Source organism: Melospiza melodia, chromosome 29, assembly GCF_035770615.1.
Source record: "Melospiza melodia melodia isolate bMelMel2 chromosome 29, bMelMel2.pri, whole genome shotgun sequence".
Taxonomy (NCBI): domain Eukaryota; kingdom Metazoa; phylum Chordata; class Aves; order Passeriformes; family Passerellidae; genus Melospiza; species Melospiza melodia.
The window spans coordinates 7,730,722-7,758,504 of NC_086222.1; the positions used below are offsets into that span (position 1 = coordinate 7,730,722).

Consider the following 27,783-nt stretch of genomic DNA (forward strand, 5'->3'; position numbering starts at 1 on the left):
CTCACCCTTTCCTTTTCTCTCACTCAGGAGAGGACTGATGTCTGCAAGTTTCACCTGTGCACTGAGAAGAGTTAATAACTCATCCAGGCCTGCGGATGGCCACGTGATCTCTGTGGGGCAGGGCCGCTCTGGCTGCACACCTGGTTCCTGGCCCCCACAGGGTCAATCCCAGCCCCGGGGCTGCAGGGCCGCCTCTGCTCTCAGCCATGAGATTTTCCACGGTGCCAGCGGAACGGCTCGGCAGCCCTCAGCCGGAGCCAAAGGGAGCCGGCCTGGCCCATCAGCCATGGCTGAACTCAGCATGGCAGAATGTGAGCCGAGCCCCAGGCTGAGCCAGCCAGGCCGCGCAGCACAGCAAGCCCGGCCAGCACTGCAGCAGAGCAGGGCCCAGCCCAGTCCCACCCAGCCTGGTGCAGGTCCAGTTACCTGTTCAAAAGCCAGAAAAAAGAGTTTTTCCCAGGGTTTGTTCATTTTTAAATGTGATTTTACAGAGGCACCTTCATCTCTCTTAATTGGTTTGACAGGGTGTCAATATTCAAAACCAGCCAGCTGATTGGTTCCATCAGGTCTGAAGGAAGCTGCCAAGGTCTTTACAGGGAATCACTTCCATAGGTCATGGATTTTTCCTTAAATACATTAAACCACAATGTATTGTGGTTTAATGTATTTAAGGAAACAATGTGCCTTGGGGGTTTGGTAAATTCTTAAAGGAGACAAGTCAGACCAGCTATAAAAATTATTTCTGAGAATCTAAAGAAAAACAGAGCCTCAGAGAGTCCAATGTAAAACGATGAGCATGCTGTGATTCTGCTGACCCCGAAAGCTGAATGCAGAGTTTACAGTGCAACTTAATCAATAGTTGTTCTTCCATGAAAGGATTGGCTGAAGAGATTTCACTCAAATCTTTGAGAAGACTGTGTCTGCACTAAGAAGTTTCAAACTACCAAATCACCTATTTTCAAATGAGCTGCATCATACCAAAGTTCCTTCATGCTGTCTGCTGCTGTAACAGCCTGGAAATTTTTATATGCTGAGAGCATTATCTATGTTTTCAGTATTTGAGCAAGTCTTGTTTGGTTTTCATTTTTTTTTTTCCAGATGGTTCAATTCAAGATCAACCACAGCACATTCACTGCCCTAACCAAAACACAGAGAGCTGGAAAATAAAAACTATACAGCCTAAATATCAGAGTACAACCAGAGTCAGCAAATACATTGCATTCCAGTATCTAGATAACCTCAACCTCACTAGCATGAGGAAGCTTTGGTACAATCCTTGTGCCAAACCCAGACTTTTGCTTTTGGAGAAGATGGGAGAGAGAGACTCTGTCTGCTGTACAGACTCTACTTTTTGGACTTAGAAGCTATTTAGCCTAAATTTCTATCATCATTTAGCCTGGTACCAACACACATGAATTACAGATCAGAAGCAATTGAGGATCATGTCCAGTTCTTACCCAAGAAGTCCCAGCAAACACTGCCACTGGAATCCAAACATGAAATCTGCTCCAAGCCAAGGTTTTTCTTTCTTGCAGATTCAAATGCTGCATTCATTAACTTTAAAATAAGGAGAGAGCTAGATGCTCTGAGAAGACCAGGAAAAGATCTTCAGCTCAAGTGTTTTAAAGCAGCATTCCCTGCACACATGACCAGCAGTATTAGGAGCAGCAGCATTAGGAGTAGCAGCATTTGTTAAAATTGGAGAAAAGCTTGTAAGTCAAAGACTTCTGCTCACAGGAAAAGACTTTTGGAGAAGACTTTTCCAGAAAGCAGAATTCTTTGTCAAACCAATCTTTCACACCATCTTTTCAAAATATATTTTAAATATTGTTTGCATGACCGATGTTTTTGCAGATCCTTACTGTTGATACTAAATGATCATGGATACATCTACAAAGTACAGAGAAGTTAGTTTAGAGTTAGATTACCTGATAACTGAAGACAGTGAAATCAAATGACCTTCACCATCCCTTTGCAATTACTTATATTTTAAACTAAAAGAGAGATTGTATTTTCCCCATTTTCTCACCTCAAACAGGCCAGTTAGATTTTTTTAGTTAATAGTCTTTCATCTAACTCTATCAGGAAAAGTTTAAATGCTTCTGATAAGAAAAGTAAAACTGAGCAAACTTTAAAACCAAGGGACTCTGGTTCTGGGTTCTTCACTTTTCAAATACAAAGGAGTTTGCCTTGTTGGGGTAGGGGCAGGGAAAATTAAACAGTGATGGTGACAGGATCCTACCTCAAGGTCCCCTGTATATTAATGCATCAAGGAAAACACAACTAAGAAAGGGAACAAAATCCCACAGTTTGACTATAATCCCAGAGAAATGCATAATCCATTTACAAGAAGCAATTTGTGGAGTGCTGAAGATAGAGGTTTTATAGACATATGGCCTCCAGACTTGCAACTCAGATCTGAAAACCAAGACAGCCTCACAGGCTGGGGCCTGCAAATCATGAACACTGTGAAATATACTAATGAAAAACCTGAATAGTTTAATGCTAATCAAATTTTAGGGCAGTGTCAGTAAAATCAGCTTATTTTTCAGCTGGAGAATAGCCTAGGGGAACGATTATTTCTAAAAGAGATGACTCCTTGTAAATCCAGGGATCTTGCTTCCATCCTTATTTCCATCAGAAGTTTTCCTTATGATCAAGAGATGATCATAAGGAGATCCTTATGATCCAGTTTGGCTTGGTCGTTTCCCAAACCTGAATTTCCACATCTATAAAGACAAGCACCTTTCTCCCAGGATGTGTCCACAATAAATTCTGTGTTTAATGAAGTGCTTTATGATTGTCTTATGGAAGGCATTACATAAAGGACAAAGCACACACATGGTTCTGCTGCTTTGCTGGTATTATCCTTTGTCAAATCACATGGTAACTTGAGATACGGACACAAATTATGAAAACTGGTTCCTACTCAATGCTCCCAGCAATCAGTTGGGAGCATTCAGCAGGAGGTCTCTCCCAAGACCTCTTATAAGTCTTTTCCAGTGGATAACTGAAAAGAAAGCCAGCTGAAACTAAGCTCACTCCTAAGAACATGCAGTGCAGTGGGGCAGCGCAGTGACACCCACAACCCACAGGTCAAAAGTCACAAGTTAACGAGTTAAAACATGCTGCCTGATTCCAGGGGGTGGGGACATTCTGGAAAGCACCATGAAATCCATCACAGTTTATCTCATTCTTTCACAGTTCAAAATGGGGAAAGGAGATACAGCTGTAAGAAAAAGAGCCTCTTTGAAACAGCTAAGTTTAAATATAGCCATTGAAATAAAATAGAGATCTCTTGCCAAGACCAAGCAGGAAGCCTGAGCACACAGAGCATTTAAGTCTCCAAGGCAACAAAATATTAAAGCTTCACAAAAATAGGATCAAAGTATTAAATCCCAGTGTTTTTGTGGTACTCAGATACAATAGTCTTCAGGTTTTTATGGCATTTGCAGAGAGAATGGGGATTTGTTTCTCATGCCAGGCACCATTATTCTACCACAGCTGTTACCAAGCTGTCGATCTGCTCCAGAAAGGCAGAGTTCCATCTCGTGGGAAGAAAAACATGTCAGAAAGAAAAACAGTGAAAGTTGTCCTGTATCAGGTTGTCATTTCCACAAGTCTAACAAACTGAGCTGCTCTCTCTGTAAGAATCCAGGAGGCAGCCCCTTGCTTCTCCCACAGGAAGGCACAGCACACCCACAAGCACACACTCACCCAGGCACTTGTACGGCACAACGATGTGAGTGTGGTCCTTGCACTGCTTCTTCCCACGCTTGCACCAGCTGTCAATGCTGACGGGCTGGTTGGCTTCTACCACGTTGGTGATCTGAAGGTCTGGGTACATCTGGGGAACAGCACAGACAGAGAGGTTTCTCTCCAGAAAGGACAGAGAATGTGCAGAGCAGCTCCTACCAGAGCTGTAAGACTGATTCTCTACACAAGAACAACTCCAACTTAGGAACAAGTTGGAGTTTGCACATGGACACACAACTCTGCTCTGGATCAAGCTCAGGACAGCTAGAGACATAAAAAAGCTCCAGCTGTCTGTCACAGAGGGCTTCAGAAATAGATATGCCACTGCCTTGAGGCAGGAGAAAGCCACATCAGGGCAAGAGTCCTCACTGGCACTAAGCTGAGAGGTCTGGATTGGCACAGCAGTGAAGGAGGAGTATTTGGGTATTTGGCTTTGGAGGAGATGTAGCTGTTTAATTCTTTCTGGAGCAGTACAATACCCCTGGAACAGCAATCACCAACAAAAAGAGTTTAGTACCATCTTCAGACTCTCTTATCACTTGTCAAAATATGCACCCACCTCCTCAGGTTTCCTCATGCCTGGTCCATTTATGATGTATTAATTTGATCCTTACACCCTGGTTCTCAAGTCCAGACACTGACTTATATATATGCTTCTACCACATGAAAAAACTGCAGCCCCAGTTATATCAGCCTTGTAAAACAGTTTAAAAAGTTTTCCAGTCTAGACACGGTACAGTCTGTTGCTTTCCCATTAATAAAAATACATTCCTTGTGGTATTTTACACGCCTGTCACCTCACGGGAGCAATTAAAGACACTGGACAAGACCAGTATGTTACAGTATATTTGGAACACACTAGAAGATGATTACATGTTTTTCAATAAAGTCTAAAGAGCTTAAAAATACTGACAAAATTTGATTAAAGTATTTTTCTAACATTCTGCCTGATCTGAGCACGTCACTAAAACAGCATCGCTGCATTCTAACTAAAATAGGTGTCAGGTTCCATTTTATGCAACAGAGAGCAGATACTGGTTAACCAGCTCAGGGGAAGAACACTGGGGTAAAGCCCTGCAAACATATGAAGATACCTCTGACTGACAGACCAAGGACCTTCTGTGGCAGTAGGAGCTGATGGGAGGTAGCTTCTAAACCCCGCTGCAGTGTCCTCCCTGCTCTTCCTGGACAACAACACAGCAGGATAGTGCAGGGAATTGGACTAGGCAAAAGCAAGCGCATCACCTACAGGGTTAATTTGCTAATGAGCAGCTAAATTGGAATCCAATTCCTTCACAGCAGTGAAGATTCAGGATCACACAGCAAGTCTCACCTCCTGGCAGTATTGCAGAATCTCCTCCTTTCTTCCAAAGCAGCTCTTGGTCCCAGAAGTGTCAGGTTCCCATTTCCCAGTCTGGATGTTCACATGCATATTTAGCTTCCCACAGAACATGGCAATTTGAGGTTCTGCCACTGCAAACCCTGTCCCAGCATTGGCTGCAAGGGCCTGTGAAGACAAACCAAAACAGAACACCTTGATTGTATTATCTGATCAACAACTCAAAGAACCAGAAATCCTCTGGCATCTTCTTAGACAGTTCCTGCTTGATCCAGAATATCAGTGGAGTCTTGCAAACTATTTTGTAACAACATTCCTTGACATGGTGAGTCCATCACAAGTTTTCACGAGCAAAGCGTTTGTTTCCCCAAATCCTGTTTTTTATAACTGAAACAACAACTTAGCAAAACCAAGAGTAATTCCCCCTAAAAGACTGCACCCACATGGACTAAAACAGATTCTGAAAAACTTACCAAATAACTAATACTAATAACTTCTGGCAGAAGGACCTCTGTGAAGTTATGCACAATACACAGGTATTACTACCACTAATAAAATAACTGTCTCACTGCAAGAATTCTGCTTTTTTGATTTTTTGCTCAAACATTAAAATAAAGATAATTTCTACTGAATCAGAAAAAAACAGCTGTGACAACCAGCTTCCCAAAGCCTTGTATCCCATTCAGTGCACTCATGGGGAGCTGTTTAACACGTGTATTCTGTGCACTTCCCAGACTGCACCAACAGACAGGAACCTTACAGTCCAGGCCCACATCTGGGTCAAACTGCAGACTGATAATGAAAACAAGGTCAGACACCTTTCTCTGAATTCCTGCTGGCTGATTGAAAGAGGAAAAGAAGAGTAAATTAAATTGCAGACTTTTTCTTTTTCTGAGAAGACAAAGTGGACTGCTGGGAGCTGAACATGCCATGCTCTCCTTAAACTACTAGCTGTTGTAAAACAGAAAGAGGCATAAGGCAAAAAAAAAACAAACAGATGAACTCCAAAGCTCTTTAAGCTGTTTAGGGGAATGGAATCAGTTTCAACTTCTCCAGGTAGAAACAGCAATGCACAGTCTGCTGGCCTTAAGCTGCTTTTCCTGGCAGGTAACACAAACCCCAGGCTACCAGTCCTGCCTTCATATTGAATTTTTTGTGAACAGAAAAATGTATTAATTACTGTGGGCACTGTTCACTCCCTACAGCCTGCAGACCTCCATCAACTCATATCAACAGCTGTATGTTTAAAAGAAATAAAGGAGTAAAGAGTAGAATTCAACTGGACAACTTCTTTTTGCAGCTCTTAGTTACAGAATATTAGGAAAAAGAATAACTCTTTTTATAACTATTATATTTTTCCCCCTCCCCTTATCTCTCTGCCTAGAGATAAGCCATTTCAACACTCAGGAAGTCAAGGTTTGTTTAGTGCTGAACAGAACATTAGTGCTTGGGGGAGAAAGCCAATCTGAGGCACAAAAGCATAAATTCAAGTATTAACTGAAGAAAAATGACCCCCTGATTTTTAAGTACTATTCACCCCTGCATCATTTAAGAGAAACAGTCTTATACAAGTGGTTTCTACTTACTCTGACCCTCCCAACCAACAGATGCTCATGACAGCATGTTTTAGCACAGACCACAAAGTAATAAAATACCAAACTACATGTAAGAGATAGCAGCATTTATGTCCCAGTATCAAAATCCTGCCAAATTCACATATATTTTCAAGTTTACTATGGGTACGTTTGTCGTACTCTCTGTCCTAAAGAAAAAAGAGTCACGGAGTCCTGTACCTCCAGCTACAGGAGGAACTCTGAGGGATAGACTGGGGTTGGGAATATGGTGCAGTAACTCGGTTCTTGCAGAAATCAAGTCTTTAATAAACATCTTACAAGTGCACACACCAGAATCTGCAACAGGTCTTGCACCACCCTCCTCCCTCATGTCTCTTCAGAAGAAAGAAACAAATGTAGAATGATCCTTCAGAACTCCCAAACACACACAAATTTTTCAAGAGGCCATTTTTATCTCTCTCCAAACAAACAACACTTTGGTACCAACAATAATTTTCCGGAGACCACAGGACCTAACATGCAGGAAACAATCCCCAAAACAATTTTGTTTGATGGCAACATTGCAAGCACATCCAAGTTCCACCCCTGGAAAAAACTGAAAAGAAATGCAAGATCAAGAACCCAGGAAGCATTAAGGGCATTTTGATGCCCTTGTAAGAATACAGGGCATCAAAAGCAAATAAATGTATGTGCTGTGATGGCACTGCTGATGCCTGAAATCTGACTCGTTCAAAGCAAACTTAAAAAGTCTGCAGCAATAAAGGAACTTTGTGAGCAGGAGAGGTGCAGGATCCATTGAGAGGCAGAAACAGTCCATAAGTAATCCACTCATCACACTTCTTGCATGAGCAAAACTCCTGTTCAAACACATACCAACCTCCTGAAATCATGACCACCCGCTATTTACATACCGATTCGAAGCAGTGTTTGTTTTTGCTGCCTCTCCAGCTTGCTCCCTGCAAAGGTATCATTCCTCCTTCTTGGATTGCTCACATAGCTTACATATCAGTCGAGTGCTGTTGCCATAGCTACCAGAACATGCTAAGCCCCAATTCACAGCTGACCAAACTATGCTAATTACTTGCTTGATTTTATCACTTTTAATCAACTGACAGAAATCTTCTCCTGAATTGTGCTGTTGGGCAAGTTAATGAAGTTTGAGATACATGAGTTGATTCTTTAACCCCAGGACTTGCAAGGCAAGATTTTTGTGCAATGGGCTTCAATTTTTCCTCCACTGGCAATCCACTCCAGGCCTCAATCATACAAGTCTTTTAATTTAGTACTTTAATCTCATTTTAGCTGTAATGAGAGAATACAGCACCTCCAAGCTTCATGGAGGCCACACCTTTAACACTGACACTTAAACAGGGAAAAAGATCACCTTTTGGAACCAAGTAACTTTCTGATGTTTTCCACAATTGCCTCGAGTGTATGAAAACTCGATGCAGATCCCTCAGGCTACACTCAGGCATCACTCTGCAAAAGGAAGGCTGCAAAACATGTAAACAGGCATGGAGCTTGGGATAAAGCCATGTCCTTAGTTAAGCTCTTTAGTACTTCAGAGAATTCACCCATTGCACATTGCAAAGGGACGAACAAACTGACAGCACATTTTTCTCTGGGAATTTCCCAGCCATAAATGGAAGCAGCTGCTTCTTTTAGTGCAGGGAAGCAGCTATTCAATCCCTTAAATAAGCAGCCTGACAGAGCAGGAGGGACAACATACACATGATGGAAGAAAGTTCACCCAGTTGTATATGTCCTTGCTGAGCATTATTTTAGTAGCTATTATCCTGTTAATACATATACGAAACATGAGAGCAAGACAAATGTTACTTGGGAAAAGACTGTTCCATAAGCCATTACCTTCCTCACTGGAACTTGCATTTACAAGATGTCTCAGGAGAAACTGGGCTCTGCCTTTTGGCATAATTCTGTAATCCAGTTTGCTTTCCAAGACCAAATACGTTCTTCATTCCATAAACACATAAATCTCTGGCCAGTTAATGTCAGTTAAATTCCTCACCCTGCCAGCCAGTGCCCAATTTATGGCCCTGAAACACTGGAATTCAAGCCTCTAAATCTTCCTTTTCTCTGATGGAAGTGTCTGCCCGAGTATCCTGGCTTTTATTTACTAGTGGCCTCTTCAGCTTGTGACAACAGTTGGATGTGTGAGCTTACCCACCTGGAGGCCTGGGCCCCAGGTGCTAAAAAGGGTCATATGTGCTCTTCCTGCAAGTATCCCCCATCCCAAAGCAGGGACACAAGGTTAGAGACTTTAGTAAGATAATTTTACATCTATCCCTGAAACACAAGCAGGACATTGCAGTTCTGGTTTTTAAAGACAAACATGAAAACGACATCCATGTCCCTTGCCTTTTATTGCCAGGATCTGTTAAACATCATCACAACATACTTCATATGCTGTCCATACAGCTCCCTATGGAATACTATCCTGGAAAACCTTCTGGCATGCTGATGGGGACTTGAGGATTGAAGGGTGATTGGAACTTTTCTCGTGTGAAGAGAAGCTGATAATTATAACTCACAGAAATTACTTCTGGAGAGCTTTCCTGAACAGCACAAAGGTATCTGCAAAATACCATATTTAACTGAACTCTGCATTTTCAGTGAGGTCAAACATGACCAGAGCCTCATCCATCTGATCAGATTAGCCAGAATGAACCTTTATTCCAACAAAACCACAGTGGATGGGAGCTTGAGAAGCATGGAGAGCCTGTGAGGAGAACCCACACCACACATGCCTTCCATCAGGCTCCCTCTGCAGCAACACAAGAGTAGCTCTCTGCATAAAACCGTGGAAGATTAAGCTGTTCTAAGACTGAAACTCCAGCCGCTAGAATTTATGAGCTGCTGAGGAAAGCTCCAATAGGGAATTGCATTGACTTGGTGGGCAGAGAACTGGCTGCTGAGGGCATACCCTGCCTTAACTGACAAGGCAGAGGGCCCTTTGTAGGATTCTCTACAGGTCAGAGCAGAATTCCTGCTCCTGAGAGTTACACGCATTCCACAACCAGTTGTTGCTACACTGCCAAAAAAAAAAAAAAAAAAAGCAGGGCAGCACTTGGAAAGATTACTTGTGCTGTTTATTTTTAATTAGGCTAAGGCCCTCAAAAGCAACACTGGTTACTAAATCACGGTCCACATGAACCACAACCTGAGGGACTCTGGAACACGAACACGCTGCTCAGCACTGTCCTTATTCAGATAAATCACACTGCCCACCTTAAAATTAAGAAAGAACTCTTTCTGTTGCTTTTTTTTTTTTTAAATTACATTTCCTACTCTATCTGAGCAACTCTGCAAATCTCCCTCTGTAGGTGCAATACTCACAGATATTGAGGATATAAACTGAACACTTTCAAGACCACTGAGGAATTCTAACAGTTCCTTTGACACAAAAATGAGCCCTGTTACCTTACCAGCCTTCCTGTGAACAAAACCCTCCACAGCAGCTGCTTTTGAATATGTGAGGATTACTAACATTTTGCCTGACTGAAAAACTGGTGTGAATGTTTGTGCAGGGACTCAAACTGCTTCAATTGCATCCCCCATAAGAGGGTTGCCTCCAACTGATGTCCATAGGCCTTTTCCTTTCCCCAAGAAGAGGCCACTCCTTGAAAATGGAAATTAAGAAGAGCCACAGTCACAAACTGAAGCTACTGGAAGGAGAACAGCTGGGCTGGCATTGCAAAGCCCAGCCCTCCTGGATTACAACATGCAACACAGCCCTTAAATCTAAGATTCATTGCCATGAATCTCATCTGGGAATTAATGCTAAGTCAGTATTCAGGAAACCAACACTTCAACTAAAAAGTGAGAGAAGCTGGCAGAAGAACTTTACACACAAGAACTTCTGGACAGAATACTTAAAATTCCCCTGGTTTTGGATTGATAACTTGTAAATGCAAGCAGAGCTCTCAATTCATGCTTCAAATGGTGCTTCATGCATTGTTTTCCTTAGCTCCTCTTCCTGCTTTTATTCAGCAGATAGGTGGCTTGAACCCAGGAAGGGGAATGAATGCCTGACACAGCAGGCAGTAAATCTACAGACTAGCAGCTCATCCTAGCTTTATTGCTTTATTTTTTTTTAAATTGCTGATAATTACAATAATGCACATGGGCAGGGGTCCAAGACAGGAAGAATTACTGTCTGCAGGCAGATCTGGTGTGAGCTGATAATACCAGCCTAGGTTTGCTTTTGAATTTAAATGGCAGAAATCTCACTAAAGCAGTCTTTGGCTTGCTTTAACTTGCTGGAAAGGGTGGAGTTCTCATCTGCTTGTCCTTTATTGACACTTTTGGTGGAGGAGTCTGCACCAGCAGAGAAGTGGGAGCCAAGGCAGGAGCTGCAGTGGTAGCTGGGGTGCAGTTTATGTTTAGATGCCTGTGTGTATGGCCAACTTGAACACTCAGAAGTTCAGTGACAATAATCCACGTACTTACACGTGTGCCGACAGCAACTGTAGGATTAAAAACCTATTGCAGCCTGAAGCATTCCTTACTGCCTTGCACATTCCACTGCCTTTCCACAAGGAAAAAGGGAGATTTCTAAGTACCCTTGACTCATAGGCAGCTATTTTGCCCTTGTGCTTAGGAGGTATGAGGTTATTTCCCCCTCTGGTTTATCATGCTCCATAAGGGCCTATATGAGTAAAAGAGCACATAATTTGCATGTGAGACATTTGCACTGTGAACTGCTGCACTCAATAGGGAGTGCCACACTGCAGGCAGTGCTAGGCTGGGGAAGAGGTGATCAAATGCAGGAAAGCCACAACTCAGCACTTCCTCAGCTTCCTGAAGTTGCTTGTGTAACACAGTTGCCTTTGGCATCCTCTTTTCTATCCCTGGAGAGACAAAGTTCATAACAACCGCACTGGAACATTTCCTGAACAAATGTTGCTGTACCCAGAACTGTGTCCTTTGAAAAAGATCAATTTCAGGGCCTCAAGCTTGAAAAGTACAGCTTGGGGATAGTGGCTGGGACTAGAACAGTTTAACGCAAAGCCTCCTTAAAAATAAGGGCAAGAGAACAGGAAAGCACAAACACTGATAATCCTCACAATGTTCACAGGTAGGTCCAAATAGGTTTAATCAGCAGGTCATCTTCCACGTGCCACAAGGAAGTCAGGGACAATTTCCAAGCTGTGTCAGATAGACACCCTCACGGCCACTTCCCTCCCCTCGCAGCAGAACACTGCCACAGCACTATTTCAAAGTCCCCTTTTTATGGCACCACCCCAGGTCCTATCCCAGCACAGAGAGCCAGGCCTATTTATCACTGGGCTAAACTGAGGCACAAAGTCAAGAGACTTGCCTAAGGTCACCCAGCAGCAGGCTCAGCTCGGTTTAATGCTGTCTCCTAGCTCCAATCTGTGTCATCACTCTGTCTTGCATGGTCCAACTAATTACTGCTTTCTCACATTAATTATTTGGGCATCTGAGGCACAGAGACCCAAGATGTCTTGTTTGTTAGTCAGTCAGCAAGCAAAAACTTGAGTGCAAGTTAATGTTTTCACTTTCACTAATATTCTACCGGAGAAATGGCCACAGGGCAGTTTTGCCTTCCTGGACTATCAGAACGGAGATCCAAACTGAAGCCTAAGGACAGCAGCTATGGCTTAACAGTGTTTGAAAAGTTTAACTCTCAGGTCTTTCATTTCTGAACTGATTATTAATATGAACCATACTGCCGATACCACAAAGGCATCACTGAGAGCAGCAAATGTGGAGGAGTACTGAGAGATGCTATTTTGTAACTTCTCCATGGTTTGATAGGAGAGTTCGAGCCATCTTAACGCACTTGAGCTACGCAAGAGTTTGGGAATATAATCACTGTAGTTACCAGGAAACAGATTCCATAATACACAGGAAAGTACATTCAGAAAATCTTTCATAACTTCAAAGCAATTTGTTCAAGGCAAAAGTAACTCCTGGACTAAAACTAATCCAAGTCACACACCCACACGAGTTCTCCACTAACTTCCCTAGTGGCCAAATCTGGCAGAAAGGAGACAGAATAATTTGTTAACATCAGGCAGAGAAAAATAAACCCCTTACTACTGCCTCAAAGTGATTTAGCATTCCAGGAGGGGACAAACCAAAATTCCTTCCTCAAAACAGCACAAACATTTGTTTTACAGATCTTGTGAAGCTCACTGGGAGTTGTGCACAAGGGCCACTGCATGAACCTGTGGCTTCTCACTCCATCTACTTGCCTAACCACTCGGCTGACTCCAGATAAAAAGGCTGCATTTCTATCTAAAACACAATGATCCAAAAGGCAAGCAGGAAACTGAAGTGTGTATTTTAACAGAGAATTTGAAGTGGCAAGGAAAAATTCCTGAGGGGAAAAAAAAAAACAAGACAAGGATAAAGAAGGATAACAAGCAGGAATGCAGTTTGCAGTGCAGTCTGAGTTTGGTTCAAGTATCCACCCCCTAACAGATGTTTTTCAGCATCACAGATTGATTATTTATGTGCACAGACTGCATGTGTTTTTGAATATGATAAAATACTTCGAATTTTCAAGTCCTGCAATTAGGCTACAAAGCAAGTTCCCAACAGCACACAGGCCCTGCTCTGACCAAGCTGGAGCTCTGCAGGTCATGCCTAATGCTTTCCACCTCTAAATTCACAATCTTCTGTTAAAAAAACCCAGAACTCAACACAATTAATTGGTAATTCTGTCCTCCAAACAATTCAGATGAAACTTCAAATCTGCAGAGGAAACCATGAAGTTTTTAAGTCTTGGCTTTCCAAACCATGCTAATGACCATCTTTTGATAAAATATAGGACTGCTTTTATCCTTGCTGCTGCTCCCTGAGCTCTGCCAAGCTTATGCTGATCCAGAACAAAATTAACGAGTTAGCAAAAAATTATGGAATACCCTTGTTGTTTCCAGAATAAAAACTTAGGGTACTTTTATATTTTAAACTTTAAGTCCACCCAAAAGCACAGGCTACTTCTACAAATTTCAAGCCTATGAAAACAGTCAGTAGTAAGTATCTGCTACTGAGAACAGGTAGCAACTCTGGCTCTTAGTAAATCTATTTAAAAATATTGGAAATTGGAATTTTAAACCAAAACCATTTTCCCATACACCTCCTCCTGTTATTTATTCAGAGTTGTTATGGAGCATCTTTCAGGCAGCAGCTTACATGACTGCTCACATACAAAACAAAATATTTTAAGAACCTTTAATGTCCAGGTATGCAGAAATCAGTGCTTTAAAGAGATTCCTATATTGGCTCAGTAAGTTTATTCAGGTCTGATAAACAACATCTTTTTCCTTAAAGAAAACTTCAATGTGAACATTGTGCCAAGAAAGTTTAGTTTACAGTTAGCTGCTGATTAGGAACAGCTCCTACCACTCCACTAAAAATATTTAAAAAAAAAAAGGCAAGAGAATTAATTTAGCAAAACCATCTCAAACTGTCACCAAAAGAGTCTTTCATTTTCCTCACTGCAGCTATTTCTTATCCCAGCAATGAGAGTGGTGAAAGGCTGCCGGCTGCCTTCCACTACTGCCAGCAAACTGAAGGTGAGGGAGCAAGCCCTCAAGCAAGGGTAGAATGAAGAATGGCAAGCACCACCCTGGCTAAGTATGGAGTGCTGGAAGAAGGCTCAGAGCAACACTTCTTACTTCCAAGAGTCTGAGGGCAAAAGCTTTATTTGCTCATTTTTAAGCTTACACACACAGCCAACCAGTGCTCAAAAGATCCTGTGACTATCAGCAGAATTCAGGCTTGAATCTTCCAATTCACCTTCTTCCAAAGCAGAGGATGAAAAGTAGACTTCCATCCATTCTCTAGAACTCAGACACCTGGATTGAGCAGTCTGACACATGAGAAGTCACATGACAAAAAGCCTTTTGAAGCACCCCCAAAATTTGTCAGGAGCAGGGTCACAGAAAGTAAAGGACCTCAGCAATGGCTTAATGTATTTCCATTTTTTCCACTCTTTAAAAGCAATCCTTAGTAATTTAGCAGCATTCTATTTCTAAAGCATCAATTCATCAGCCGGGGTTAAACAGTCACAGCACCACCCCACAGCTAGCCTTGCACAAAAGCTCTAATGGACATATTAACCAGCTCCTTCACAGGAACCAGCAGAGCTCTACTTACAACAGCTGCCTAATGCTATTAGAAAATTAAGTGGTAATTTATAGAACAGACTCAAGCTGGCTGAAATGGCCATTACTGATTTTGCTGATCCAGAAAGTAAAACTAGCTCCACAGAAGCAAGCCTAGAACCTCTAATATTTCAGGACTGTCACTGCAGAATATTTACCTGGCTTTGCATGTTGAACACCTGAATTTCTTACGCTGAATTTTATACCTCTTCACCCTATTGAGCTGTATCAGATTGCATAGCACTGCATGGAAATAAAATGGGAGAGGGGATTTTTATCTTTGATAAAATGAGATTTTAACTTGTTAATAATCTCTCCCAGGTTTCAGTGGGAAGCATGAACTCTCTGTACACTGATAATTATTTCCTTGACGTTTCTTTATTCATTTTTTGAAAAAATTTCAAGGTAGGGAAGAGAGCACTATTCTTTTCTGTCGGCTTAGTTAAAATGCAATTGACCAGACGATTAGTGGAAGAATTCACATGCTGCAGCTGCACCCACCTGATGGGCAGGTTCTTGATGAGTTTTAAGTAATTTGACACTTCACTGAGGGCTTCTAGCACAAAACAATCAGGTGCTGAAAGCTTTACTCCAGAGGTGGAAGCAAAAACTGCCTGTTCTGCAACAGCAAGGGAAATCACTCCCTGAAAAAGAGCAGGCAGAACAGTTTTAGACCATCTTGTTATACCTTGAAGAGACACTATCCACCGAGCATTTCCATTACTTCAACTGATATTCCTCTTCAAGGTCTCTGAATGTACTAGTATTTTTATTTGGTTTTTTAAACCCTTTTCCCGGGCTGTCCATCACAGCAGCTTTTTTTTTTTTTTTTTTTTTTTTTTTTTTTTTTTTTTTTTTTTTTTTTTTTGTATAAAGACCAGCTGGAGGAACTGTAAAGAAAACTGTCAAGATACGTTATTTTGAACAGATGCATTCCAAACAATTCTTTATCTTCCTGCTTGGAAAAGGCTATTAGGCAGGGAAAGAAGTGACTATTGACTTTTACTTAGAGATGCTTTTCTTTCTCCTGCTCAGATGCTCTTGGAAGACACGCTTGAATGAGAAAGAAATAAATGGTCAGCCTTCTAAACGAGTTTTGCTTTCCTTGACCCCACAAGCAGATAAGGACAGTTATGGAAATGTTGACTTAACATGCAAATCTGATCACAGTGGTTGGAGGGTAGATTGATCTGCCTATTGATGCAATTGGCCACTCATCATTTTCCTAGCCATGGGCGGAGTCATTTCAGTAGTGCTTTCAGCAGTTGCACACAGTTCTCACCCTGGGGAATGGTGGTTTTATGTTTCACTGGTTGACTTCAGACATGGCCCAATAAGGTGTTTCTCAAATTCAGAAACCCAACTGCGCACACATCTCAGCTGCAAATGAATCTGGCAAATCCCTGATGTTGATTAGCCCCACAGAATCTACTCAGATGTCTCAAATCATAAGAGAGCAGCACACAAGAAAGCTATAGTAAAATTATAGCCTGATATGTAATAGCACGAGACAGCCAGAAGCATATCTCATTCTAATATAATTACTTTGGATATCTTACAAAAACAAAATATCATTGAGAGCCCAAATAAGTTCGATGCTTTAATTATCCTGGAGGCTGCCTCTCCCTGCACAATTCCCAGCCAGCCTGGACAGCAGTGGGACCAGTACTACGTGGATTTGCATTATGAAGCTGGGAACATTCTGAGAATATTGCACTGAGAACTTTCGTATGTCACTGCAGTACCTGTTGAAAGGGGGAAAACAGGTTTGGTAACCAGCACAAAATGGATTTGTGGGTGCCAAGGCTGCATGGCAACTCTACAGCCTGGACAACAAAGGCAAATAGATCAACTATTCAGTCACAGTCATACCTGTCAATTAAAGGCTCTGAATATTAACCCAGAGAGGTGGAAATAAATAAGAACAGTCCTCTGCTTTGGGTTGTTCCCATAGTTAATTCACTGCAGGAAGCATCCTAACAATAGTGCCAAGCAGACCATTTTAAGTGGCACTCAGGAGTCAAGGTGGGGCAGACAGGACCAACTATTCACTTAAACACAACAGAGAAAAATGAGAGCAAGAAAGTGTCTCTACAGACAGCACTAGGCCAAGAGTTTCCATATGCAAACTAAGCCCTGGTTTCATCTTTCTGTGATACAAGCATTTCAAGTCTGGCTCAAGTTAAAGATGTTCCCATCCTGATGCATTCCAACAGACTGTATCATTCCAGCATGTTCACTATCTTTATTTTGTACTTAACAGGACATTTGGTGTATTCAGCAACTTAATGACTATTTTAATCCCCTTCATCAGTGAAGAGCATCATCCTGGACATGTTGTAGGTAGAGACTGTGAGATGGATGCTGCTCAGACCTATCTGAAGAGCCACTTCAAGGCAGAGCAGTCATACCAAGGCAAATACGATAAACCAAAAAGAAATCTCTGCTTGATCTGGTGTACCTAAAGCTTGCTGTTATAAACAGTAAAAATCAACCCTCTTTTATGAACTGAGAAACAGCTTAGAGCAGGTCAGCAGCATCCTCTTAAAAAAGACAAAGGACTTTCAGAGGCAATGCATCTCCAAGTCAACACCAGGGGAAGAGCTGCTGAAAGTTTAGCACATTAAACCTATCTTAGTTAATGCTGCTGCCAGCTGTGGCTAAATGTTTGTTGTGCCCCCAGTTATAAGATAAAAATAAATGGTGTATTTGGTCACAGCCTAATAAATAAAACAACAGAAAATTATGAGTAATGCTATCAGCCACTCAGATAATGAGGAATAATGATTCAGATTTTTGCAAAAATCTTAAAAGACAATGGCATAAAGCTCAAAAAGCCAAACTGAAATCAAGGACAGCAAAGCAAATGAAGTAAAATCATCTTTGCTTTTGCCTGGAGCAAAAGGCCATTTAGGGTCTTGGAAAACAGTGCTCCCCGTGTCTCTGCTACAGCACACAGGAAGCTTGCAGCCCAAAATTTTCCTGGTGTCTCCATAATAATTTTTCCTTGGAGTACCAAGTATAGCAGTTTGCACACACACCACTAGAAGTATGACAGCACTACTCCTGAAATCCATCAGCATCTATTACCAAAGGACTACAATGCTGCATTCTACTCAGAGCCCTGCAGTGAAAGAGGGAATTAACATGCTGTAGATGCTCTGTGGAAAACCTCTCATAGTTGTATTTTGAAAAGTATTCTCCTCATCACGCTAAGTCCCATGTGAAGCAAGTTGCAAAAGCTTGCTCAGTAGAATTGAGTGCAACAAATCTATCCAAACCCAGAAATTTCAGTCTCAACTGCAAAATCCCTTTTGTCTCTACTGTGGATTTTACATTTTAGCAAAGATTTCCTGCCATTTAAGAGCCCTACTATGTGAGGAATCCAGCTCTTCTAGTTCCTCTACCTGGCAGCCAGGATGCAAAGGGAAGGACCTGTTGTGCAGGGAGAGATCAGCTGGCTTATGTTTATTTCTTGGTCTCCCAATCTGAGAAACCAAGATATACTCCACAGCAAGACACAAGGATTTAAAATTAAGGATTATTTAAAAACACTATGCATAAAACACAGCACTATGGATTCAAACACAGGTAACAGGTTTCAGCTCCTGTGATTAGTGCAAGTTCTTATTCACAAACTCAAATGCGTATACCATGAAAAAAAGACAAAAGTGCATAAGCACATAGGCAGGAGAGGGACAGAACAGGTGACAAGCTGTGATCCAGCCCACAAAGACGGCTGTAGACAAGGCAGGGATAAAGCAGTGCAAATCCTTCCACCCCATCCAGCCTTTGCTCTGGGAGGTCATCCATCTCTGCCTCAGCTATTGGAAAATTGCTTCCGAGAAAGTGGTTGTGCCCTTAACAGGACATCCACAAACTGACTGCCTTTGTTGCAGGGCAAGTATTGATGCAATTTGAACAAGACAGCATTTATCAGGAGTGACAGGGGCAGGAACATGTTTTTGTCCCCCCTTCTTTCCCCAGTGTCTCTTGCAATGACACAATGCTCTGTCCCAAGCCCAAACTTCACACACTCAAAGGAGCACCACAACTTCATTCTGTGACCTCCTCAAGAATTCCCCCAGCAACTCCTGGGATCTGGGTCTTGCCCAGGTAAGCCACAGCATCACGTCCATCCATGCCCAAAGGCTGAGTTCTAATACATCGATACACTGCAAATGCAAAATCTCAATTTTTTTGGCTGGTTACTAAGAGAAAACCTTCTCCACTGCCTGACATTTCCAGCACTGAGGCTTTACTTAAAGCCTCTGGAAATGAAGTGGTTATTGAAACCCTGCAACTCAAACTACTTGGAGGCACTTAAATCTCATCCCAAGTCCAAATGGGAGCTGAGAGCATCCTGCTCCATTCAAGAGTAATAACCTGTTTCCACGATAACATACACCCTCAACAATTTCTCAGTTTCCTTTTTCCCTGGCAGGCAGCACATTTCAGTTCATGCACAAGCACTGCTGTACCCTGCACTTCAGAATTCATCTTTGACCAAGGCTGCTAAGGCAGCTCTGCTTGGATCCTGACACCATTTCATTCTTCTTTAGCGTTTCTAAACATGTTTGTGATCTTGCAGCATAAAATAAAACACCTATCAAATTCAATTTCTTCAGTGAGGGCTTTGATAAATTATGCAGGGAAAGACACATGCAAATGCCAATACACTCTCAGGGAGCACTAACCACAGGTTTGAATCAACATTCTGCATTTAATCTTTGAGAAGAATACTTATGAGATTAAAGCAAATCTGTCCCTCTCTATTTCAGGCCACAATTACTGTAAGATGACCACTGTAAGAAGTCAACCAATGCTTGGTATTAGTGAATTATCCTAATTCACACAGATTCCCCTAGGATAATTTCTGGCAAGTTACTAGGCCTGATATGAATGACAGAAGATTAAACACTGATAAAAAAACCAACTAAACTTAGACCTGCAATGTGTCATGTCAAATCCAAAACCATATAGAGAATTTGGTGATTAAAGGCTTTATGCTAGAGGGTACCATAAGTCTAAGCAGAGACCAGCTTCTCTTGTAAATATGCAATCCAAATCCGCTTGGAATCTAATGGGAGTGCATAATATTTACTGTAACAGATGGTATGGGTTAAGATTTTTCTTTTTGTTGCTGTCATTTCACACCATGCAATGACATCATAACTAGTGGGATTCATCAACACAAAATCCAAAATAAAAGGAACAAAGCTTTTGGCAGGAAGCTGGAGCTAAAAATAACATAAGAGCCTTTAAAGAAACCCCCAAAGATCAAAAATGCTAATGTTTGGCTTTTGATTTAAGCATCTCAGTACTGAAGCTAGCATAAGGCAACTCGTGGAAAATACCAAGTAGTTTGCTAAACCTCTGTTTCATCTCTGCAACATCATCACCAGATGAAGATTTTTGAGTTCACCTCACTGGCTCTATTTAGATGTTTATAGTGATGGGTTCAAGAACCCAAACACAACATCTTCATGAGAAAACACAAGCTCTATTACAGTAGAGCATTAATAAAATAATACAATTCTCACTAATGCAAGAATTGAAAGAAACCAACCCCCTGACCCTCACCTCAGAACAGCTCACACATTTGAAAATATAACCAGAAAATATTTGTTGGAGGAAAAGAGACCTAAATGAGAACAGGAACTTTCAACGTTGAACACTGCACTTATTTAAACATGAAATCATTCACAAGGAGATGACAATTAGCTACTTTTAAATGGAAATTTCATTGAATATCAGCCTGCTGTTATAGTCAAGTAAAGCATGGCCTCAGCCAGCTCACTGTGCCTGTGAGTGTCTGCCTGTCCCTGTCCTTGACCTGGATCAAAATACACTTTGCACTGCTATAATTTTGTTAGAGAGAAGCTTACTGTATGAAATTACCTAAATGCATCCTTGTCACAGAGCCAGAGCCTGGGATCTGACTGCTGAGGCACATTTATCATCTGCTGCACCTCGGCACAATACCACAGGTTGGTGACACTGCCAACAGCTGTAACACACCAATGACTCAGTGCCTTACCCCAAAGCTTTCTCCAGCACAACTGGGAACCAAGGCACAGCTCCCACCTTCTGTGGATTCTGCTGGGGTTTTTTTCAGGCTGCACCTAAGTTATACTGACAATTTTAATGCCCTTCATACTTGATAGTCTGAAAAACTTGAGCTCAAAGTCATCCTTTGATAATGATCTTCAGTTAGTCTCAAAGCACAGTGAAGCCATCCAAGCAAAACAATTATTGACTTGTCTCCTCCATAAGCTTCTCTGAGGCTCACATACTGCATGGAATAACTTCAGACCCTGCTTCATCAACTGAAGGCCTTGTCTAGCCACAGCATTCTACCCCACAGCTCACCTGTGCAGGAGTCCTAGCACTAGAAATAACTGGTGAGACTTTTGAAGGTTTAGAGGAGGAACCCCCCAAGAAAGCCCTGGCAAAGAAGGTTAGACTGAACTCTCTAAGCAGCCACTGATCTGCAGGTTGAGAACTAAGAATTCCCTCAAACCACTGCTAACAGATGTTACTGCACAGCCCAACAGAGTCATTTTGAGAAACAAATCATCAGGAAAAAAACAGCTCAAGTGAAGCCACTATCCTTGCAGTAAACACTCCAACATCAGGATAGTTCAGCTGCACCAGTCCTCACAGACTACTGGGGCAGTCTCACCAGGAGAAATCTCTAAATCTGATGAAATGCACATGAACCAGGCTTGCCTGTAGTCCAGAAAGCCTTTTGTTCCCTACTATGCCTCACCCAGCAGTGAGTCTTCCTCAGGAAACAGAGTGCCAACATGTGATTTGACTTCCCATTGTCACCAGCAAAAATGAAAAGTGAAATAAATCACCAAATGCCACAGAGATCAGCACCATTTGACTGGGCATACTAGTTAAGAGTGACTAGGAGGCTATTGAAAAAATAAACTAAAATGAAGATCTGCAATACATTCATTTGTACAAGAGCATTACCACAGCAGGCAAACATGACAACATGGAGTTAGAACTCAATTTAGTACATCTACAGGTTGATCTTTCAAGAATAAGGAGTACATCCTTTTCCCCGCTGGCTGTGTACAAAACATCCCTGTAATACCTCCAAATGAAAAGCTGGTAAGCAGCTTAGCCACATGTGCTCCTGATCAGGTGGACACCTGATTACATAAAGCCAAGCAGGCTGGGTTTGGCTGCCAGGGAGATTAGTTTAACATCATTTGCAGAACATTGGTGTTTTGATCATTCATCTTAGGTTGCAACTTAAAACTCCTACAAATGCACATAAAGACAGAATTTTGTGTTTTAAACATCAATCCTTCAGAGCAAGCATTAGAACCAATGGACATTTAAAAGCTAGGCTAAAAGGTGGATTGCACTGCTGTATTCTTTGGTACATGTAGATTTTCCATGTCCTCCCATAAGGTAGCATAGCTTAGAGAACACTCGATCACAAATATATATTTAACTCCAACTGAGAAACTGAGAAGGCAGACGGAGGTGGAAGTAGTAAATCTAGTGCTGAACAAGTTAAAAAAAAAGACTGTCATTCACAAGCTAGATCTCCATGTGAAGTGTGTGTGTGTGCATGCATATATATCTCCCTGCTTACAGCTGCAGAAATTCATAAATTAAAAAAAGTCAAGAAGAATTTCTTCTCATGTTAAGAAATTAGTCTCAAAGACAACCCCAGCCAAATTATGCATCCCAAAATGCACTTTTCCCTGTGCACTGCCCCTCAGGAGCGAGAGTGCTGCTCCTACAGCACCAGCCACTTGCCCTATACAAGTAACAGTATTAACAGGCTAAAGTTACTTCTATCTTATTGTATCTGAGGAGGAGCCATCAACCCTTCCAAACCAGAAAAAAACAAGTCATTTTGGATAATTCACAATAAAAAGAACCTGACAATTAACTGACATCTTCCTTCTTACTACTTTGTAACTCACACTAGTAAGCACATAATAAGCATATATCTACATATGGAAAAGTTTTTATGCACAATATTGTCAACCCATTTCTCCCCACAAACCTGAGACTTATTGGCACCTATAGGAAAAAGGTGAAAAGGGAAATACCCAAAAGCAAATGATAACATTAATATAGTTAATGCATAGTCACAAAGCCCTAAGTACTCAATTTAAGATACCCAGCAAGTAAAACCTGTGGTAGGAGATGCCATTTCACTGTGATAAACACACTGCAAGTAGAGAAAGCAGAACATGCCCATAATGGGTGCAGACAACAGTTTGGAGGGGGAAAAAAAAAAGGGGGGGGGTCAATCTTGCAATTTCAAGTACAATTCTGAATTAAGAGTCTCACCAGAAGGCTTTCTAGGCCATTGTGAATATTGAAAGGCTTCCAATTAAGAGCAAGTATCATCTTAAATTAACACCATGTTTCAGAGGCGCTGACTGCCTGAACTTAAAAACAATGACACCAAGTTTTGCTGCACAGAAGAAGCACAAGAGCAAGAGCCCCAGGGACTGCATCAATTTCGAAAGCCTGAGGAGTTAAAGAGCAGAGTGTAAAATGCCAGAGTGTAAAAAAAGAAAGGGAAAGGCTTTGCCTTCTAACAAGAAACAGATGGGGATGGTGTACTTCTCTTCAATTTTCAGCTGAGGAACAAGGCCTTGGTTTAAGTACATGTGTAGAAGCAGAGGCTACAATCAAGTGACTTATTCTTCCAAGATTGAGCCCGTACACCTCCAAGACACACACAGGGAAAAGCAATGGCAGAAGTTTTACAAGGCATATCTAGAGAGAAGCACAACTGAAGCAGAGCACAAGGAACTGCACTAATCCTTCCCTGGACTCCCAGGAGCTGGAGGAGAAGCAGTGTGTAATTATAATACAGCTAAACCCACCTACAGAACAGTTTTTGAGTTACTTGCAGGTGATGAAACGACCACTTTAACAAAAAAGTCATTCAATCCCTGGTAGAGCTATTAATGACTAAATAACATTTAATAGAAGTGATAATTATTTCACAGGTGAAACAAGGAGAGCTGAAGGCATCCTCCAAAAAGAAGCACTTATCACGTGCCATCCTACAATGCAGCAGAAAATCCAGAGCCTCCCCGCAGTATCAGATTTACTTTATTTCCATATCTTTGTTTCAGAGGAGCTTTTACTGAAGCTTAGAAGAGGCACTGCATATTATCACCTTCACAGGAAGCTGTATTTCCTAACACCACGAAGCAAAGTTTTAGGAACTGAGAGCAAACTAAAGGCCACAGGCTCAAGACTGGAATTTTCCTGAGCTGCTTCTGCTCAGGACTCAAACACCGAAGTGGAAATTTCCCTAGGTGGAGTTCTTTGTTCGATGCCGCAGGCAATTAGAAGTCCCCAAGGTCTGCAGAAATGGCACAAGGCTGATATTTTGCCAGGGAGAATTTAAGCAATACAAGACAAAAATAATAGCATGAAATTCTGCTGCAAAACACAGCCTTCTTTTCCCCCCTCCCCCAAATCCTGGTGACTTGAGCAGGCAGGTAACAGATGCAAGCATACAAGAGAGCTTTGGAAAAAGACCAAACATTATTAAAAAAAAAAGCTGTATCAAGTCTGCATTGCCTTTGATTTGATTACACAAAAAAGTCAAGTAATAAAAAAAAACTTTGCACCTTCAAAGGTCTTGAGGGCACAGCAGAAGTAGTTCATCATTGGAATACAGATCTAATTAGCATAGATTTATTGTCTTTTTCCAGTTGGCATCAGTGTCCTGTTTGAGTTTCTTGGGGACTTCACAATCAAAACAAGCAAAATTCAGACACATACTGCTATGGAAAGAAACACATTAATTGCTGGGATCCATGATTTCTCTAAACTCTTCTATTCATATTCATTTGGAAGAGAGACTGTCAGAGGTTATCAGCCATCCCCACACTATGACCTGAAAGGGAGACCGACTGTCACCAGCACCAACCCTTGGGAACGCCCTAGTCAAGAGTTCAGATACAATAATTTAAGAGAAAAAAATAAACTGCCACTCCCCTTGCTCTGCCCTGCACAGAAAGAAAAACAGATTGTAGTTGATAAGACGATTACCGGGTGTTCCAGGGACAGGGAATGGGAGCTAAGATAATCAAGAGACAGAAAATCCACCTAATGGGACCATGCCAATCCAGCCGAACTAATAACTGCAGACATTGTTACATGTTCTCCATAACTTTCAAATGACATCTTGATTATTTACAAAAACCAACTGCTTGCATATTTTTCATCACACTAGCTGGTAAAATCCAGTAATGACCACAGTGTAAAACCCAGAACAAAACCATTTACTTCCTAAGCTCTGCATCGAGAGTGGTTCTTGAGCAAATCTGACAGCAATAAAAGACTTGAGAGCTGACTAGCCACCGACAAGACAATGAGAAAGAATGCAGCAAAAATAAGGATTAAAATGCCACAGTTGACATTTTATGCCAGCAGACGAAGGTGGCTATCATGCCTTCAGAGGAAGCAAACTGAATTGCAGGAACCTTTTCATTTTAATCCTTCTCTAAAAGGACAGTGACCCCCTCTCTGGGGCCGCTGGCCCCTCCTGGAGTGTCAATGTGTGACACAGCCACTCTCCCTCTCTGCCAGTCCTGGGACGGGCAAAACTTGGGATCTGTTTCATCGCACAGACACCACCAGGCCTTGGAATAAAGTGACAGCTAGATTTGTTTTCCAAGCTGATTTTTCATGGCACATGTCCCTAAGCAGCAGATTCCAGAAGGGATATGCATAGCAGCCAAATTTGTCTCGGATGTAAGAGAGGAAGTGACCTACAGCTGGAGGAGTTGCCAAACAGGTGCAAGAGATTGGATGCAGCACCAGGCAGTCCCCTGCCGCCAAGGCAATGCCAAGGAACCTGATCTGGGCATTAGCTCCATGCCCTCAGAGCAGCTCCACCATCCTTCCTGCAAGATAACCTCCCCACGAGTTGTTCCACAAATCGTTATCAACCATGTCCCATTAATTTACAGAAATTTAACAGAAAGATTGGTACAAAGTATGTGGAATAGTATTCCTCAATAGCAACCAAACAAGCAGAAATCACAGACCAGACCAATTTTGTACAACACATATTAAAAAGATCCAAGTTTACTGCCACTTAGGAATTACCACCAGCTTAGAGCATTAGATTTTTGCATCACACTGAGGTAGATGTTCTGCTTAACCAAGCTTGCTAAAATTTACTGTAAACTCTCAAATCAAGCCATTCACAAACAGCCACCAGCCTTTTCTTTATCCAGCCCTACATAACCCAGAACCTCCACAAGACTGATGCAGCTGTTTTGCATTTCCAAACAACATTCAGGCGTAGATTATTAAACTCTGTTTACGTGCCATTTCTCAAGCTCAGCACATACTTAGCTCCTTGTTTTTCTCCTTCCCTCTAATAAGACAAGTTATAGTATCAAGTTTTTAAACTCACAAGATTTTCTCCTACTCATCTTGTTGTTTGGAGAGCTAGATTATACTGAGTTTTAGATTTAGGAAAAAGCTGGAATTTCCTCTGTCCAGTTATTTTCATATATACAAATACAATACGCGTTTCATACATACAAAAGTAATATATATTCATTTATGTGTGCACAAGTGTGTATTTATATATACACACACATACAAACACAGACTCCTACGGGCATCTAAGGCATTTCTATTTGAAATGCATAGCCTTTACACTTGGCTGAAGCACCTTCCCCGAAAGCCGAGGTACCAGTTCCAACACAAAGATCTATTTTGGATCCATCATCAACCAAATGGATTCGTTCAACCGAGATTTTTCTGTAGGGAATCGCCCTCTAACAGTCTTCAATGCTTCTGGACCCATCTGAGCTGGCCGCTCCTGTTCCCGTGCCAAGAATGCCGAGGTCACGTCCCCAAAAAAACAGCCCCAAGCATCCCGGTGAGACGGAGCTTCCCGTCCAGATGAGCGGCCTGAGGGACACGGCTTTCGCGAAAACACCGGTAAAATACGAACTCACCACTCCGGGAAGGTCTCAAAGACGCTGGACGATCTCCAGGCGGCTCCACACCAGCCGAGACACCCCGAATCCCGCTTACCTCCCGCCTATGCATCGGGTACCCCGGGGGAGCCCTCCCCCACAGCCCTCACACACCTCGATGTATCCGGCGAGCGCGGCCGCGGGCCCGAGAAGCGCCAGGAGGGGCAACATCGCGGAGCCCATCGCCGCCGCCATCACCCGCCGCCGCCCGAGCGCAACTGCGGCCGCAGCGCCCCTGCGGGGACCCGCCTCGCCAGGCCACGCCTCCGCCAAGAGTGACAGCCGCACGCGCCAATCGAGAGGCGGCAGCTAGCCGCACCTCCGCAACGCTACCAGCCAATGGGACGAGGCGCACGGTCGGTGGAGCCGCCCCCCGGCGGGAAATGGCGGCCAGCGCTGACGGGAGCCGTGGGGGGACAATCAGGGCTGGGGCGTGGCCTGGTCGGGCCTTGCCGCATCGGGCCCGCGGGAGAGCTGCGCATAGCGAGCCCCGGAAAAGGCCGTGGCTTGTATGGCCATTTGAAGGCTAAACGCTTCACCTCACCACTGCGGTGAGCAGGAACATTCTGGGGTAATAAAAGCCTAATGAGGCGTTTTCCTCATCTAAAAATAAAACTATGTTTCCCACTCAAAAAACCGTCTCTACATCTATCCCCGATTTCTCAAAGCTCTCGACCCATGTGCAAGCATCAAGTTCCCAGCCATTTGGGTTTCATAATAAAACTCAGCACATATGTCCTTCTTAATTTTTTTTTCTTAAAATACATCTGTTGAACGATAAGAACGATAATCTTGATGGCTTCATCCTTCTGCCAACACCAGGTGCTCACCAGACATGACCTGGGAGACATCACATATGCTGCCACACAAGCTGCTCTGTAAACACAGCACAGCTCTCCATAAACTTTAAATAACATGCATGTATTTAATTAAAAAACAGACGCATCACC

The 27,783-nt window shown here is 42.4% G+C and overlaps 1 protein-coding gene across 3 annotated transcripts in view; it reads right to left on the reverse strand.

Moving 5' to 3' along the window:
• The window catches only part of APLP2 (amyloid beta precursor like protein 2), a 49,073-nt gene extending 22,017 nt beyond the window's left edge, over positions 1 to 27,056 (reverse strand). For 2 of the 3 annotated variants that reach the window (XM_063178505.1, XM_063178504.1), the window contains exons 1-3: positions 26,948 to 27,056; positions 5,090 to 5,263; positions 3,718 to 3,847 (exon numbers count right to left, since the gene is read on the reverse strand). In XM_063178505.1, coding sequence (XP_063034575.1) covers positions 3,718 to 3,847; positions 5,090 to 5,263; positions 26,948 to 27,028 — 385 coding nt within the window. In that variant the 5' untranslated portion in view covers positions 27,029 to 27,056. The remainder of the gene's footprint in view (positions 1 to 3,717; positions 3,848 to 5,089; positions 5,264 to 26,947) is intronic. The other variant, XM_063178506.1, reaches the window with a different exon arrangement.
• Between the last annotated feature and the right edge of the window lie 727 nt (positions 27,057 to 27,783).